We start from the raw sequence: 18,212 nt of genomic DNA, 5'->3' as shown, positions 1-18,212 counted from the left end.
TGCAATCGAACTCCAACTGGCTATGATCAAGCCCACAACTGATCTGCAACACGTGGACGGTTCAGATCGAATGTACCGATGGCGAATCTCAACATTCCCACCATACCGATGAGTCCGGAATGATCCAAATAGTTTGTTAGCACTATTTTATCATTGCAATGGAACTCCAACTGGCGTAGATTTAGCCCAAAATGATCTGCAACACCTCGACAGTTCAGATCGACAGTACCGATGGCGAATCTCCACATTCCCACTGTACAGATGAGTTCGGAATGATCCAAATAGTTTGTCAGCACTATTTGATCATCACAATTGAACTCCAACCGGCGTAGATATAGCCCAAAATGATCTGCAACACCTCGACAGTTCAGATCGACAGTACCGATGGCGAATCTCAATATTCCAACCGTACGGATGAGTTCGGAATGATCCAAATAATTTATCATTACCATTTGATCATCGCAATTAGACTCCAACTGGCGTAGATCTAGCCCAAAATGATCTGCAACACATCGACAGTTCAGATCGACATTACCGATGGTGAATCTCGACATTCCCACCGTACGGATGAGTCCAGAATTATCCAAATAGTTGGAAAGCACTATTTGATAGTTCAAATCGGACTCCGAATGGCTTAAATCTAGCCCAAAATCGATCTACGACTTTTCGACGGTTCAGATCAGTCTTCTGCTACAGTGGCACGTGGGAGCGCGTGCCTGAGCATGGGGGCGCGTGGGAGAGTGTGTTCCACGCGTCTTCTTCCTCCAGACACGAGTGGGGGCGCGTGGGCGCGTGTTTCCCACTCATCTTCTTCCTCTGACGCGATTTATGTGCGTCTGTGCACTCTCCAACTTCTAGGAGCACGTACGGGCTCCTCCGGCATCTGTTTTCTACGCCGTTTGCGGCTACGGATCCGTCTTGATGAGGGGAACATTGTGGTGTGATCAAAAGTTAATTTTGATCAACTGTAATTTTTTGGGTAGCACAAACCAAAACTCTGATACCATTTGTTGCGCCTCCGGCCGTCCAAAAATCACACCCACAATAGATAGAGACATTATTTAAGTGGTTCGGAAACTTGCCCACGTCCACTGAAGTGGAAATTTAATTTTTCAATATGTTTGTACAATTTTACAAACACTCACAACATCTCTCTATCTCTCTCAAATAGCCTCCATTCTGGGTTTCCCCAGAACCCATTTTCGCCCTCAGCCCTCAGCCCGATCTCTCACCTCAGTGAGGATGAATTTTTCTATAACTGAGCTCTCTCCTATTTATAGGAGAGAGCTGCCTACCATCTATGCATTAGGTGCAGCCTTCTATGACTTTGCATCATAGTGAGTGGGTGGGTGAAATGGTGGCTGCAGATGGTGGGTGGTGGCTGCAGACAGTGGGTGGGTGAGCACACTTGGGTTGACTTCAACATAGATGATACGTAATATTAATTAATTTCTCTGGCACGAGTAACTTACCATTAGTGCAATCACCCCTTCGACCTTTGTACACTGATTGCCAGCAGTACTCTTCGGCCGCTTTCAGAGAGATAAACGCTTAATCCGGATAGATAACCCCAAAAATATTAGTCATCGAAGGATTCCACTTGGTTTTTTTTTTCCTCATCATTGGCATTTTATAATATATAGGAAGACATCAGATGTTAGCTAGTGCACCGATCGAACTAAAAGAGAGATTGTTTTGGAGGTCAAAAGCAGTGGTACGTACTTGATCATGGAGTACTGCTAATTAAGAGAGTCGAATGAACAAATTAAGGGTAGTTCATCAAGGTCGCATCCGTGCATGTTTCATATATAGCATATTTGATTTTTGCAGTACTACACCAAAAACAGAAGTACAGCAGCATATGTACTGCACCTTATAACTTAGAGAAAAAAGGCACTACATCACAAATATTTATTTGATGTCAATTTAGGTCATCCTTCACCAAACCAAGCATCTTAAACCGTGGTTTAACTTCTCGTGAATAAAAAACTTGACAACTGCTTTTTATTTTTAGCGGGGATTCGAAACATTTTCTAAGAGCAATAGCATTGACTTAGAAACGAGAAATTTAGCTAATTTGAGGTAAAACATTTCTGCATTAGATTAGCCATCAGTCAATCATTTTGATTATTAGCTACAGGGATTCAACAAATATGTCTTCAATTGTAGCTATAAGCATTATTTAAAAAATAAAAAAAAATAAAAAAATTATTCTCTCCAAACAATGACATCCTCACATTCTCATAATTCTCGCTATCCTCAAGTGTGCCTCATTCCATACTAGCCCTCCCTCTTTGCCAACGAAACTCCCTTGCCACACCACCCACCACAGCATCATTTTCATCAACACTACTAGTACTGCAGACTAGGTAACTGGTAAACCAACCGCAACTCTATTCCACTTATTTTCTCCCTCTTTTTTTCTTTTTCGTATTTTTCTATACTCTCACACTCTTTCTCTATCTTTTCGGAGAAATTTGGTTCTGCATCTAGAGAAATTGGATCTACCAAAAAATCTATTGATTCGTTAGATATGGCGTGGTGGCTTGCAAATTTAGGCTTAAAAATTAGAGGCTTCTCGGTATTAGGATTTTGAGGTTGCAAATTTGTTGCTTCTAGGAATTACGATATGTATTGGTGGGGTTGAAAATTCGGAGGCCTAGTGATTATAGGTCCTTTTTTTTTTTTTTTGGTAATGGCCGCATGGAAGAGAATTTTTGTAAAGTTACCTTTTTTTCGCAACAAATCCTCTTCTATCATGTTTATTAGAGTTTCCACTATTACCAAGAATGGAATTTGATGACCGGCGAGAATGTTCTAGCTGCAAGATTAAAAAGTCTTTGTGAGAAGTATAGTCCCAAAGAGGCAGGTGGCTCCATTCCTGTTGAACCTTCTAAAATAATAGCACTAAATTAAAGGGAGAGGATGCTAAGGTGGGATTTACACCTTCCAATAGACTCATGACATATATGATTTCTAACAAATAAAAAAGAAGAAGAAGTTATTGTAGGTAACCCAATTTCCAAATCCTATATACTTCATCTCTCTCTCTCTCTCTCTCTCTCTCTCTCTCTCTCTCTCTCTCTCTCTCTCTCTCTCTCTCTCTCCTCAAGTAGAAGCACTTTCTCTCACATAAAACTCGCTCTCCCTCTCTCTCTCTTCAAGGGTTGAGCAAAAATCTAAAATCCAACTCCGAATTCGGCTCCACTACAGTCAATCATTTTGATTATCAGCTATAGGAACTCACAAATATGTCTTCAATTGTAGCTCTAGGCATCATTTTTTTTTTATTCTATCCAAACAACAACATCCTCGCATTCTCATTACTCTCTATCTATTCTCAAGTGCACCTTGTTTTGTATTAGCCCTCCCTCTGCTAACGAAACTCCCTTGCCGCACCACCCACCACAGCATTATTTTCATTAACACTACTAGTACTGCAGACTAGGTTGATAGCACACCTCCACCAAGCGCAAATAATGATTTAAGCACAATATATGGAGTAAGAGATTCTACGAAAACAAAGGAGGATATCATGCCGTATAATCCTCCACATCGATAGACCAGCTGTGCATTCTTGGCTTGCCTTATGTACAAGCTTAGTTAGCTGCATGTTTTTAGCATTGCTACTTAATTTAGCTCATTAGTACAAATCCATTATATGGGAAGATACTGCTTGTAATATGATCATAAAAAGCAATACAATATATCTCACTATCTCATCCCGTGAGGTAGTATTTCCCTAAAACTCTTCATGGTATCAGAGTTGTTTGGAAGATAGAGAGATCTTCTTTCTGTAGCTATCAAGTATGTCTTCTAACTCATCTTCCACAGATGACTATCTTTACCATGTGACACAAAATGTTGCAAATTTCGTGTCACTTCGTCTCTCCTCTACCAATTTTCTTCTTTGGAAGACACAAATGATAAATATCCTTGAAAGCTATGACCTTCAAGGCTTGATAACTGGAGAGACTCCATATCCATCTTAGTTCATTGTTGTTGGCGACTTAGAATCCTAGGAAAATCCAGCCTTAGTAGAATGGCGATGAATAGACTGTTTGGTCAAGGGTAGCTCACAGCCACTCTATCTAAAGAAGTCTTTGGCATTGTAGTTAGCCTGGCTTTTACTATTGAAGTATGGCATGTGTTGGTGCATGCTTTTGCTTGTATTTCTTCTGATCGAAGCCTCGCTCTCAAGCAACAGCTCACCTCCATCAACTGTGGATCAAATGCTCTCAGTGTCTATCTACAAAAATTCAAAACCATATGTGATAACTTAAAAGCCATTGCAAACTTGTACCAGACCACAAGAAGTCTTGGTGGCTTCTGAATGGTCTTGGCAAAGACTATGAATTCTTCACAGCCACAATGCTTCAACCTCTAATCCCTCCTTACTCCAAAGTCATCACTCTCTTGAAAAGCTATACCGAGAGATATAAATTAGATACACCAGCCTCCTCTATAATGGTCTTTTATGGTAAAAAAAAAAAAAAAGGCACAAAAATAAAGACCCAAGGAAACCAATTTGGGTCCTTTAATTCAAATGGTTCTAACTTTGTTCAAGGAAATCAGTCTGACCCCGAACTCCTCAAATTCTCTAACCAGCGAACAACCATCAAGCACCTTCCAGTCCTCCAATCAAGCTGCATCCAAAGATGACATTGTCATTTGTCAAATTTGCAATAAAAGAAATCACATGGCCCTTAAATGCTTTAATCGTTTTAATCATTCTTATACCTCTGAAAATATTTCTAAGAATTTTGCAACTATAAAACTGGATGATAACTAAGAACAACTTTCTTGACAAGCAATGTGGCACTGGTGCGACAAACCATATGACAAGCAATGTAGGTAATGTCAAATTCCTCACACCCTATAATGGTTCCAAAGTTGTTATGTTTTGGAGTGGGGAAGTCTTACCTATCATACATATCGAACAAACCTCACTGGAAACATGATCTTCTCATATTCCTTGAATAATGTTCTAGTGGTTCCAAATATTAAGAAAGAGTTGTTATCTATCAATGCTCAAGTGCAAACCTCACTTGTACTCAAAACTTTATTATCTCAGACTCTAGCTCCAAAAGAAATTAAATATGTACCAGTTGTCAAATGTAGAAAGCTAGCAAGCTTCCTTTTATTCCACGTGGTAATAACAAATAAATCGTACTTTCTCTAATAAAGTACGATTTATTTGTTCTGCCACACCGTTCTGCTGCGGTATACCTCGTATCGTGAAGTGTCTGACAATTCTCTCTCTCCGGCATACTTCTATGAAGGGGTCTGAAATGTACTCACCTCCATTATCATATCTGAGCCGCTTGATCTTCCTGACGGTCTGAGTCTCAACCATTTTCTTCCAATCAAGGAAGATTTCAGCACTTCATCTTTATTCTTCATCGTATACACCCATACACGACGAGAATAATCATCAACAAAAGTTACAAACCAATGTTTACCTCCTAAATATGCATTTTGGGTAGGTCCCCAAACATTGGAGTGCACATAGTCAAGTATTCCCTGTGTATTGTGTACTACGGTTCCAAACTTGATCCGTCTTTGCTTCCCCAATATACAGTGCTCACAAAAAGATAGTTTACCAGTCTTGGCACCTTTGAGTAAGCCTTGCTTCACCAGTGTTTGCAAAGCTTTTTCTCCTGCGTGTCCCATACGCATATGCCAAAGACTAGTGGTGTCGGCATCAGTCTCATCTAGCTTCTCACAGCCTGTGGAAGTTCTTCCATCAATAGTACTTCCTTGCAAGAAGTACAAGTTTCTTCACCTCAAGCCCTTCATTGCCACCTGAAATCCCATTAGTACTTTGAGAGTTCCGTCTTCAATGGCGATTCTGAATCCCTTTGAACCCAGAGATTCCAGTGAGATGAGATTCTTCCGCAAGTTCGAAACGTATCGAACTTCTGTCAGAGTCTTGACGCTGCCATCGTGCAGCTTTAACCGAATGCTACCTATTCCTTGAGTCTTACAGGCACTATCATTGCCCATAAGTACTGCTCCACCATTAATTTTTGTGAAGTCAGTAAACCAGTCCCGATTGGGACACATATGATAGGTACATCCAGAATCCATAATCCATTCATCGGAATGACAAATGGATGATGAACTTGCCAAGACAAAATCTGACTCGTCATCTCTGTCCATGACATTGGCTGTGGAGGGTTGATTATGCTGTTGTCCCTTCCGGTTTGGACAATCCTTCCTCCAGTGTCCTTTGTTGTGACAAAAGGAACACTCGTCTTTGGCGAGTTTTCTGCCGACTGATGAACCACGTGATGTGGCCCGGGTTTTCGAATGAAAACCTTTCCTCCTTCTTGGATACCTTGACTGTGGTCTCCCTCTTGCTGTTAGCGCTTCACTTGATGTATTTTGTTGTACTTGTTTATCTTTTTTCCGGTACTTATTGCTAATTAAAGAGCTAGATACATCTTCAAAACTAATCTTTTCCTTCCCATACAATAGAGTAGTAATTAAATGCTCATATGTATCAGGTAAGGAATTTAACAGTAGTAAAACCTTATCTTCATCTTCGATTTTAACATCCGAATTTAACAAATCAGCAATAATTTGGTTATAATTATTCAGATGTTCAGATATTGAAATATCTTCACGAAATTGGAATCTGAAGAGCTTCTTCTTCAAGTGCAAACGGCTCTCAATGCTCTTCTTTATGAACTTATCCTCCAATTTCTGCCAAAGTACCCTAGCATCTGTCTCTCTCATGACAAAATACTTTTGTTCTTTAGTAAGGCATAATCGGATTATACTACAAGCTTGAGTATTAAGCTTCTTCCAACCCTGATCAGTCATATCATCTGGCTTTCCTTCCAACGCAATATCCAACTCTTGTTGGAACAAAACGTCCATGACTTCACACTGTCACATGTCGAAGTTGCTTATTTAATCGAACTTCTCTACTTCAAATTTGGCATTTGACACAGTGGACCGACGTCCTGAGCTACTGGCATGTTCAGAGCTCCTGTCTCTTTCAGATCCTTCCATTTGAATTTAGAAAATTTAGACTCAAAATTTTAAAATTCTAACCGTACGGATGATTCCGGAATGATCCAAATAGTAGGAAATCACTATTTGATTACTGAAATCGGACTCCAATAGCTTAGATCAAGCCGAAAATGGATCTGAAAAATGGACGGTTCTAATTTGCCTGGCGCGTGGGATGCACGCGCGTCACAGTGCGAGTGGTCGGAGAGTGGGCGCGTGTATTACACGCGCTACAGCACTGTGTGCGCGTGGGGGAGAGTGAGGCGCGTGTAGTACACGCGCTGAACCTCTGTGGGGCGCGTGGGGGCGCGTGGGTGCGTGTCCTTCACGCGTCTTAACCTCTGGAGCGCATGGGGGCGCGTGTGGCTCAGTCATCTTCAACTTCCGATGCGCGTGGGGGCGCGTGAATTACAGCAGATGCACAAGCTGACCTTCTAGGGGCGCGTGTGGGCTCCTCCGACCTCCGTTTTCGATTCCGTTTGCGGCAACGGATTCGTCTCGACGCGAGGAACACCCTGGAGTTGTCAAAAATTGATTTGAGCAACTTGAATTTTTAGACAGCTCGAATCAGGCTCTAATACCAATTGTTGTGCCTCCGGCCTGTCCAAAAAACATACAAAATAATTTTAAAGTGGTTCAACAAATTGCTTACGTCCACTGGAGTCTCTTTTATAGAATTTGTACGAGATTTACAAAACACTCTACAAAATTCTATTTCTCTCTCTCACGTCCCTCTTTCTCTCTTCACCCACTGTCTTTTTTACATTTGAGCTCTCTCCTATTTATAGGAAAGAGCAGCCCACCATTTGCAGCTACTTCTAACTTGGGAGAGAGTGGGTGGCCTAACAATGGTGGGTGGTGGTGGGTGAACAAGAGTTGGTGGCTGCAAACCCAAACCCATTTCACACTTGGGTTGATTTCAACACGCAACAACGTTAAAAGAGAGAGCCAAATCCTGATCTTGTGCTGAAAGTATTTTGTACCATACACTTACAGAAGTGCTTACACTGAGAGCATTTTCGACATAAATGAGAAAATGGAGGACAGCATACAGACTGCTATCGAGGCAACAGAAACTACTCAAAAGTACCGATCAATATCTTTTTGTTAAACAAGTTCTGTTTTGTAGGAAGAATTTTAGGGCAATTAGTTCGCCATGCATGCAGTTTTTGTTACTCTTTCTTTTTCAGAGGGGGAGCAGCTTCAAGTTCTGCTTAAACAAAGTTTACATAATCCTAGCTCTTGATCTTCAACGGTGTGGGGCTTTGAGGAATCTTCAATATAAAAACTGAACTTTTAAATACCCCAAATTCACACAAATGATCATTATATATAAACCTATATGAATCAGATGACCATACCAGCTTGAGTTCAAAACCAATTCCAGCATGCTACCGTGAGCATTATGAAGCAACCCATGGAAAAAGAAATGTTGTATTATGTTAGGAAAATGCGACACGCACGTGCAAACTACATTGCGGTAACATTTTTCAAAAGAAGCTTCATATGACATATATGCGTGACAGCCAGATATATAATCATGTCTCATGGGGGCAGTTGTTTCTTATGTACTGTCCTGATAAAATAGTATATTTTTAATGATAGATAAGAACTTCATTCTTTTGTCCCCACCCCACCCCCCGGCGCATGCCCCCAAATACCTCAGGAGTCGGGCCGGACCCATAAGGGATCGATGCTAGCTGGTCATCCTGACATATAATATATATATATATATATAAAGTACGTAGTGTCAGCTCAAGGGTGCAAAAGCTAGCACATTGCAAAGATTGGAGAACAAGCAAAACAAGACACGGTAGCCAAAGCACAACCGCCCAGTAGGACCATATTCTCGAAAGGCGTTCCGCCAATAATTTAGTTCAATGTAAGCGTGAATGATAAATTACACGCGCGGGGCCTCGATCAAAGATCACCATTAACTTTTCAAGACTCCAAGTAAGGGTGTAAAAAGGAATCGATTGGATCCTACCGGATCAAATCGGTAGATTATTAAGTCTTAAAGTTTAGTTGGGCCTAGTATTGATTTTATTTTTTTTAAAGCTGATTAAAATGGATTCGTTTTGAGTTTTTCTTTTTTTTTTAAAATCCAAAATGAACCGATTAATATATATATTTTAATTTTTTATATTTTTTATAATTTTTATATATAATATATAATTATATATAAAATAGTTTTATATTATATGAAAAATTACTAATTAATACAATATTAAATCTTAAAATCTTATATCACTATAATTTATTATATTAATAGTTATACAAATACTACCATATATTATAATATACTATGTAATATCTTATTTTTACGTGTATTTTTATTAAATAATTATTTAAATTATTATAAATAGTAGTTCTCGTATTTTAAATTTAACGTGTTTATCGTTGTATTGTTTTATGATATCTGAATTGTGGAATTTATTTTAATTTGCTTTCTTGATATTAATTATTGTTTTATATTTTAATTAATTTTTGCTTTAATTTATTTTATTGTTGGGTTTTAATTATTTTAATTTACTAATATTGAGTTGTAATATTTTTACTTGACTTTTATTTATTTTTATTGTACCTTTTTCCTTTGTTGGACTTTTCATTTTCGGATTGGGCTTGTTTTAATGGATTTTTCCTTTATTTTTGGGTCAAGCCCTTTCAGATTTTGGGCCTAGCCCATGTGCCTAAAGCCCAGCTCTCTCTCTCTCTCTCTCTCTCTCTCTCTCTCTCTCTCTCTCTCTCTCTCTCTCTCTCTCTCTCTCTCTCTCTCTCCATGTGATGTCGGTTTGGCCTCAAAGCCCTTAGGATTAAATTTCTTTCATTTTCCTCCAGCACGCCGCTGCTTCCTTTCTTCTTAATCTTCATTTTCAGTTTTCTCCAGCTTCTTCTCATTGCCATGCGCTACTACCAAACCGTGAGCTTCATTGTGTGTTCTTGTTGATTTTTGGCCTTGTCATGAACTTCTTTCTTTCCCTCCATCATCTTCAAATTTCCTTATTTTTGAAACCCAAAAGTTGTATGTTCGGTGATTTATTTTCAAACTCGTTTTTTACGTTTAACGAGTGCTTGATCTTTCAGAATTTGCCTTTACTCACTATAAGTATTTTTTAAAGAACCTTTTGAGATTTAAATATATTTTACACTAACAAATCTATTGTGATCTGATTGGTTTTGCCAGATGTTGAGTCGAAGGAGTTGTGGGTCGGCTGGATTGGATAATGGAGTTGTTTGTGTGATTGGATTATGTTGAGATTTGTTGGCCATTGAATATTTGTGCCGTGTCATATATATTTCATAATTGCACACATGTTCATATTTGTAAAGTAAAACTAGGTTTTTACATAATTGCATACATGTTCATGTATATATTTGAAAACTAAGTTTTCATTTGATAAATGATTTTGAGCATGTTTGAAATGAACGGATTGAACGGTTTAAGAGAGAGTTACTGTAGGGATATTGGTAAATAATAATGGTGGTAGAGTCTCGCTTGCGATTCTCACCTACAGTTCACGAGGTAGAAATGATGGTAAGAAAGGATAATGGTAGAGTCTCACTTGTGATTCCCTCCTACAGTGCTTTGATAGACTGAAAGAGAGGTAAAAGGAACTGTAGGGATGGTGGTAAGTAGGAACATGGGTAGAGGCCCGCCTATCATTCCCATCTAAAGTGGGAGCTGTAGGGATGATAGTAGTCCCTCTTGTGAGTTCCACCTACGGTGCACACGGTAGAGATTGTGGTAAGTAGTGATGGTGGTAGAGTCCCGCCTGCGATTCTCGCTTATAGTGTTAATTGGATAATGGGCTATTTTCTAAAAAAATGGCGAGTCTTGATAAAATAATTTATGTAGACCATTTTCTGAGAAAATAGTAGATTTCTATGTGGCCCATTTTCTAGAAAAATGTTGGATATGTTTTAATGGATTTGTTATTGGACCAAAATAGAATTTTGGCATGCGTTGAAAAATACTCATTTTCTGAAAAATGAGGTTTTGGGGTCTCATGCATATTTCATCACATGCACGCATGTGTATTGTTGCATGAATATATTTTTATTTCTTAGACTGTTTGGTCTATTACTTACCTGCAGTACCATTTTATGGTACCGTAGATTTTGATACAGATGAGAATGCAGAACTTGAAGATGCGGCTCCACCATAGGAGTGATTGGAGATCACTTTATCGTGGAATGAGATTTGTTTCTCGCTTTTGGAATTACTGTATTCTGGTTTATTATGTTTTCATGAGATAATTGTAATACTTTTTGTCATGTTATAATTAAGTGAATCTATATTTAACAATTATAGTACTTAGTTAACTGATTGTAACTTATCTGCTACGTCTTTTATCTTATACGTGTTACATGTGTACACACGTAGCATTTGTCGTTGGGGGTGTGTGACTTGTCATCATCCTGACACCTCGATTCCTGTACGTGTTTCCATATGTAGAAGTTGGAGGCATCACATACTACAATATAATATCACTATAGTATTATATACTATATATAATTATATATAGTATATTAAAACCAAAAAAGAGACCGAATCAAATCGAAAATCGATAAAATTGGAATATCGGTTTAAGAGGATAATCGGTACGTAATTGATTTGGAAAAATATAAAATCAGTGCATACCAATTTGATCTTAAATTTTATTAAAAAGTAGACCGAACCAGAGTAGTTACACCTCTAACTCTAAGGACAACAAGTTGCTAAGATTTGAATATCAGGAAACTAAAACCTTAGGAATCATCTCACGCCTTAATAAATAATAAATATTCAGTACTATTGTTATTCTTTGAATATAAAATTCAAGTTCGAGGTGGAAAAGAACAAATATCACGGGCAAACGCAATGACTTTCGTAGGGAGCCCTAGAATTAGGTTAACAATTCAATCGTGGTCATGTATTCGGTGGAAAGAGAGTCCTTTCTTTCATTCTTTATTTCTTTACTTCTTTCTTTTTCTTTTCTTTTTAAAATTATTTTACATGTTTCTTTAATAAAGCCGGTCCATTGTATAATGGACAGCAAAAGATAGTTGCGGACTACTCCAAAAGAAAGCAAACTTATCATCAATAGCTTTTTAAGTGCACGTTTAATTTGAATTGCAATGGAAAATATAATTTATAATTTATAGTTTAAGTAATAAGTTCTACATTTTTATTATTAAAATATTATTTATTATTTGGTAATTTTATATTTAAAATACTTGTAAATATATTATATTTATTTGAAAATAAATTAAAAAGTACTTTTATGAGGTGTTGAAAAATCCTCTAACTTTAACTAGTAGGGTAGATCGAGCTATTAAATGGCTTAAAATGAAAATGTATGTAAGGCAAATTGGGGATGCTACCTTGGATGTAAGGCCAATCATAGAAAGGGATTGACAGGGAGAGTAATTGTGGCTTTGTGTTTGAATGAAGGTGCAGTCACAACCAATGTTTTAAAAATTGTACCATACCGGCCAAAATGGCTGGAATTTATCTTGTCGGAATAGTAATCGACATGGAGGAGGTCTGTAATTTGTACCGGCTCAAATACCGGTTGTTTCGGTCAATATTGGCCGGTTTATATTGGTATTTTGCCCAGTATATGAATTTCGGCTAATATGTAAGACCTAGTGGTATGAATAAGTGGCATGGTGATTTAGTAAATAAACTTGCTGACAAGGGGTTTTCTGTAAAGTTAAACTCCAAAGGAGGGGCTTTTTTATTTTTAATTTTTTCAACACCTCAACTTGACAACCAATATTGTTCCTTCTTCGCTCTCACTCTCTCTCTCCCCTACTTTTGATTGTTTTCAAATTATATTCACTCAGACCAGTTTTCTTCATTCTTCCTCAACTCTATCTCTCTACGCTACTTTTGATTTTTTCAAATTATACTCACATTTTAGAATCTATATGGGTCATTAAAATTAAAATCATTAAAAATATGTTGGATTGGTAGAAGTAACTTGGTAGTTGATTGAATTGGTTCTATTAAAATTATTTGTAACTTCTATTGAGAAGTATTATTGAGTTTCTGCTTATATTGAAGTTATTTTAGAATATAGTTTTTATATATATATTTTTAATTTGATAGACTAGTCCAAAACAGTACTAGTACTAAAATAATTCGTTCTAGTACCTCGACCGAAACAGTCACCGAAACGGTATTCAAAACTTTGGTCACAACTCCCACTTTAACATAAGGGAAAGCACTAAGGAAAGCCATGGTTTTTTGTGCTGAAATTGGACGACAGGATGTAGTGATAAAGGGGGATGCTAAAAAAGTCATTGATGAAGTTAACAGCCTTGAAGAAATTTGGTCTACGAATGGTTAGATCATTGAAGACATCCAGTGCATCAAAAGGGGTAGACAACAATAGTTCATCGAATTTTCTCCAAGAGAAGGCATCCAGGCAACTCATCTCCTTGCCGAGTATGCATTACATGTTGATCAGAGTGAGATTGTTTGGTTAGAAGAATATCCTGATGCTATTCGGAGTTGTATTCTATTAGAAAAACAATGTTTTTATGTAATTGTTTGATTGATTAATGTAGACCTTAATGTTTCCTTTTAAAAAATAAATAAATTACTTTCTAAGATAGAAATAATGATAATTTAATGTTTTTTAGACTATGATCATATCTTTAAAAGCTTGATAGTTGTATTTTTTTCATTGATAGTCTTTTTAAAATTTGAACTACATTCCAGATTATATGAAAAAGCAAGTTTGTGAAAAAATATCATTTTGATATGTTTCATTAAGCTACTTTTTAACTTATTTGATATTAAAAAATACTTTAATAATAACACCCAAACAATCTAATTCTTTCGTTAAAGAGTTTTTAAGGCTCTTTAAGTACTTTTTAAGACTTCTACCACAACCTCAAAAAAATCTTAAAATTTGAACTATAGTACGGATTACCAGGAAAAATGCATTTGAGGAAAAATATAAAAATTAATTTTTTTTCTCAAACGTACTTTTTAGCTTATTTGAGATTAAAAATGTTTTAATTTGTAATACATAAATAACATGCATTTTTCATTAAATAACTTTTTAAGACTATTTAAGCACTTTAAAAACTCCTAATACAATTTCAAATAGGCTCCGAGTCAAAGACCAGTGTGTTGAACCAGGGATCGGAATCATTGTCAAAGAATCCACATGCATCGAGCTGCCACAAAGATGGCCGGTTTTCAAGTGTTCCACACCTTAATTTGAAATGGGCTTCCATTAGAATCTAATTACACAATAACTTGAAATCAATAATTTCCTCCCTAGCCTGTGTGGAGGAAGAGACCATCTATATTAATTGGTATGTAACTAGTCATGGGGGAAATAAAATAATTTTGTACTAGACAGAGAAGTAAAGGATTGCCAAATTTATTTTATACAGGAGTTACCACAAATCATGGCCAAAAAGAGACACGAGGTACAAAAAAACGAAAACAACCAACGGAACATAACTCAAGAAACTAAACGACTATTTGCATTAAAAACTGAATGTCTTTACAAAACGACAATTGTCTTAAACAGCTTATTGAAATCAGACATCACGCGTTGATGCCGTAGACATTGAATTAGCTGATGGGTGGGGCTTTCTCATGAAAACTAAGAACAAACAGGCAAATGAGCTGGGGGTGGCAGGATGCTTGTTTCTTTAGTGGGCCCATTCTTCACAATCAGAACAGTGTCCATACCCCAAGAAGCATGCCGTTCCAAATGGCAGTGCATAAACCAAACCCCTGAAGATCAGGTGACCACCATGTCATTAATCATCTATTCATTTATAATTTATCTATAAAATCGGAGGGAGAGAGAGATATGGTACATACCAGGATTATTGGCAATGAATCTAATTGTAGCCCACCCATTCTTAGGAACTCCAATGGTGTTAACTTCCGGTGGATCCTTCAAATTATATGTTTTGGGGGAAGTGGTCTCGTTGTAATTGTCATAGCCTGTCCCAACCAAATAAAAGCTAAAACCATGGAGATGCATCGGATGATTCTCCGCATTCCCAACATTAGTCCCTTGGAACACTATTTCTACGGCAGCCCCGTACTTTATCAACGTTACATTTGTTCCTAGGCTTGGATATAGTGTGTTATTACCCACATCTCCTGTGTAGTTGAATTCATAGGGTGGTTTGTTGGGAAAATCCTTGGTGAACACTTTCGGCAAGCTCCTGCAAAAAAGAATGAGTTACAAAATTGAAAAGTGATTAGCATCAATGTATTGCATTTCTCACCCTTGGACTTAATCCTTGATGAAAAAAAATGGATTAGAAAAAAGACAAAAGCGTCTAGGAAAGCACGGAGAAGCTAGAAGAAAAAATAAATAAAAGCAGGGTAGCAATGGCTATGTACGTACCTGTAATATGCTTGCAATACATCAATCTTTGGAGTCACGAAGCTTATATTGTTTAAGCTTGCAGCTAACCTATTACCACTTGGACCACTACACGATGCATTTGCGCAAAGTATCTGGTTTACAGAAACTGCCATAATAATTCTTGTGTCTATTTGTTTCGGGACATTAATTGGGTGCTCGAGACTCGCCAAAGCTCTTATGCGAGTTGTGAAATTGTCTGCAGCAGCCTTGTCAGTAACATTAGGAAGAGTCGGATATGGAATAGAGGCTGGAAGAGTAGAAATGCCGGTGTACTGGAGAATCGCGGAAGTATTGGAAGTGTCATATGGAGCTCCAGAGTCAAAGAAAGGAGAAGCAGCAATGTAATACTGACTGGGAGCTTGGTTTGCCGTGAGCAAGATGTCCATGGTTTGTCCTGGGGTTATCATGATGTAACTGGTGGTTATGGGTTTTATATATGCACCATCTTGGGCAACAACTGTGAGGTTGTGCTTTGCAATTCCAAAGAACATTTCTTCATTCATCCCAGAATTTACTAGACGAAGAAGATATGTCTTGCCGTGTTGGACTGACAAACGATATGTTGTTTCTGTAGCGTACGTACATGAAGATATGATCAGTATTACATAAAAATTTCCAAAAATTCAAGTTAAAGGAGAAAATTAATTCAACCTTTTTTTTCTAGCGTACGTTTGCATTTTATTTTAATATATATAAATATTAGTAGGGATATTATTGTACCATTAGAGCAATTATTTGGAAATCCGGGTTGGCCATTGATGGCGTAGGCATCTGATGTTTCTGGATCACCACCGGTTGCAGTGGCATTATCAATTATCTCCTTGACATCTCCGTTAAACCATTCCGCTGCAGAACAAAAAAGAATAAAAAAAAAAAAAGAAATTAATTAGACAAAAACTAGATTTTTTTCTATGGAATTATGTGAGATCACCTGGAATGGTGTAAATTATATTGTACCGAGTATAAGCACTTGTTCGGCGTAGGGCTTGGGAAAGGGATAACTGGTTCCAAGTTTAGGTAAGATGACAATAGCACCATGGATTGTGGCCCTGGACCAGTCGCTGTGAGCATGCCACCAAAGTGTTCCTTCTTCTTCTGAAAATATAACCTCATATGTGAAGCTTTTTCCTGGTTGAATGGGACACTGTGTGATGTTCTCAGGACCATCCGACCATGGATTTCTTGGTTGCCTCACTCCGTGCCTAGAAAAGACAAAGTATTAGTTTCTTTCATGAATTTTAATTTCCGACCAACACGCTAACTGTACTAGTGAGTTGGGATAACAAAGAGTAAATTTTTGTAGGACTAAGGAGCACCGGGTAAAAATTAAAAAACTACTTTTGGACAGCGTCGAAGCTAGCGTTCTGCAAAGCCCATTTGTCATTATCATGACCGGCATGAAAGCCAAAGCATCACATCATTTTAAAACTTTCTCAGGCCAAAGCATCACATCATTTTAAAACTTTCTCAGCTGCTCTCGAACCCCATGACTTGAAACTTTAATTACACAAGTACCATCCAAGCCAGAATGCCACAAACGCGCGCGAAGCTTCCCATCATTAATTTGCATGAATGTAATGGTCATGTTGACTCTATAACGAGCTTTTTAGTAGAAGTTGAATAAACTTTTTGAGGACGAGAGAACTTGGCCGGTCCCTCCGCCCTTCCCACAAACGTGTCCCAATCATCAGAGACAAACAGAGAGAGAGAGAGTCATTACCAGTGAATTGTAACTCCATATTCTCCATTATTGTGAACATTGACAAATGCTCTGTCGCCTTTGCGAACATGAATGGTCGGACCAGGCCATTGGCCGTTTACAGTGAACATGCTCTTTGTTGTACAGAGTCTTGTAAACTTCGTCTCCCTCAGCTACAACCAGTGGATAATGATATTAATTACACACACAAGCAAAGATTAAAAAAAAATAAAAATTCTAGACCAAACCCTCTGCCATATGAACATCTCTGTGAAGAATATTGAAAATTAAACAAATGAGAATATATTTAACATACATATATGTATATGTATATGTATATGTATATGTATATGTGTGTATAAACGGATAATGACTAATTATTTCTCAAAATTAAGGTGCGTCCAGCTAGTTCATGAGTTAAAGCTGTACCAAGCTCGAGATCGACTTAACTACAAACATATAATCATATTGGGCATGTACTTACAATAAAGCTGTAGTGGTGGACGTTGTAAGCCGTGCAATGCGGCATCGCATTCAAAAACAAAAACCCTAGGATTCCTAGGAGGAAACTTATCTTGTCTATTTCCATCCTCATCAGACAGGAAAATACGTTTTCGATATTCAATCTCTTTCGATCTATGACTTTCAGCTGGCCTTTAGAATCAATTTATAGAAAACTAGCTAGCTACAAGGGTTATATGGTCAAAAACTTCTATATCCACCAGAAATTATGGGTTCAAATATAGAAAACTTATATCATCCTCACCAAAGTCTCGCTGGAACGATAGATGTTATTTACTTGCAAGCTAAACTAGCTAGAATAAAATAAAAATTTGTTTTTATCTGATACTGCAAATTGCTCATAATTTACACTAAATATATAGGTGAAATTGGCGTAATTTCAGATAACATAAAAAAATGGCCAAAACTACCGGTTTTAGATCCCATATTTAATAGTTGGAATATTGAATATATGCGCGCATGTGTCGGTGAGTCTACATATTAAATGAATAAGATATAACGATTAATTTTAATTTCGACGGTGATCTTTACCTAATGGTTTACCTGTCTATTTAACCTGTTTTTAACGATGCGGTATA

The 18,212-nt window shown here is 37.5% G+C and overlaps 1 protein-coding gene across 1 annotated transcript; it reads right to left on the bottom strand.

Annotated features, from left to right (window-relative positions):
• Positions 1-14,386: 14,386 nt before the first annotated feature.
• LOC122297096 (laccase-14-like) lies at positions 14,387-17,812 on the bottom strand. Its single transcript, XM_043106982.1, has 7 exons — positions 17,597-17,812; positions 17,134-17,285; positions 16,371-16,615; positions 16,134-16,259; positions 15,393-15,981; positions 14,855-15,207; positions 14,387-14,764 (listed from the first exon to the last, which is right to left on the bottom strand). Exons 1-7 carry the CDS (start codon positions 17,705-17,707, stop codon positions 14,631-14,633), a joined length of 1,710 nt encoding a protein of 569 aa, XP_042962916.1. The 5' UTR covers positions 17,708-17,812; the 3' UTR covers positions 14,387-14,630.
• Between the last annotated feature and the right edge of the window lie 400 nt (positions 17,813-18,212).

This window comes from Carya illinoinensis, chromosome 15 (genome assembly GCF_018687715.1).
Source record: "Carya illinoinensis cultivar Pawnee chromosome 15, C.illinoinensisPawnee_v1, whole genome shotgun sequence".
NCBI classification, from domain to species: Eukaryota; Viridiplantae; Streptophyta; class Magnoliopsida; order Fagales; family Juglandaceae; genus Carya; species Carya illinoinensis.
Note: the sequence above shows the minus strand (reverse complement) of the source record. Positions and strands in the feature narration are given on the sequence as shown.

What these genes read in the sequence shown, in the direction of transcription:
- LOC122297096 (XM_043106982.1), bottom strand. Translation starts at nt 17,707, where the DNA reads ATGAGGATGGAAATAGACAAGATAAGTTTCCTCCTAGGAATCCTAGGG. An exon ending in CGAACAAGTGCTTATACTCG is followed by an intron (nt 16,260 to 16,370) that starts GTACAATATAAT and finishes TTTGTTCTGCAG; the next exon opens with CGGAATGGTTTAACGGAGAT. An exon ending in GTATTGCAAGCATATTACAG is followed by an intron (nt 15,208 to 15,392) that starts GTACGTACATAG and finishes TCTTTTTTGCAG; the next exon opens with GAGCTTGCCGAAAGTGTTCA.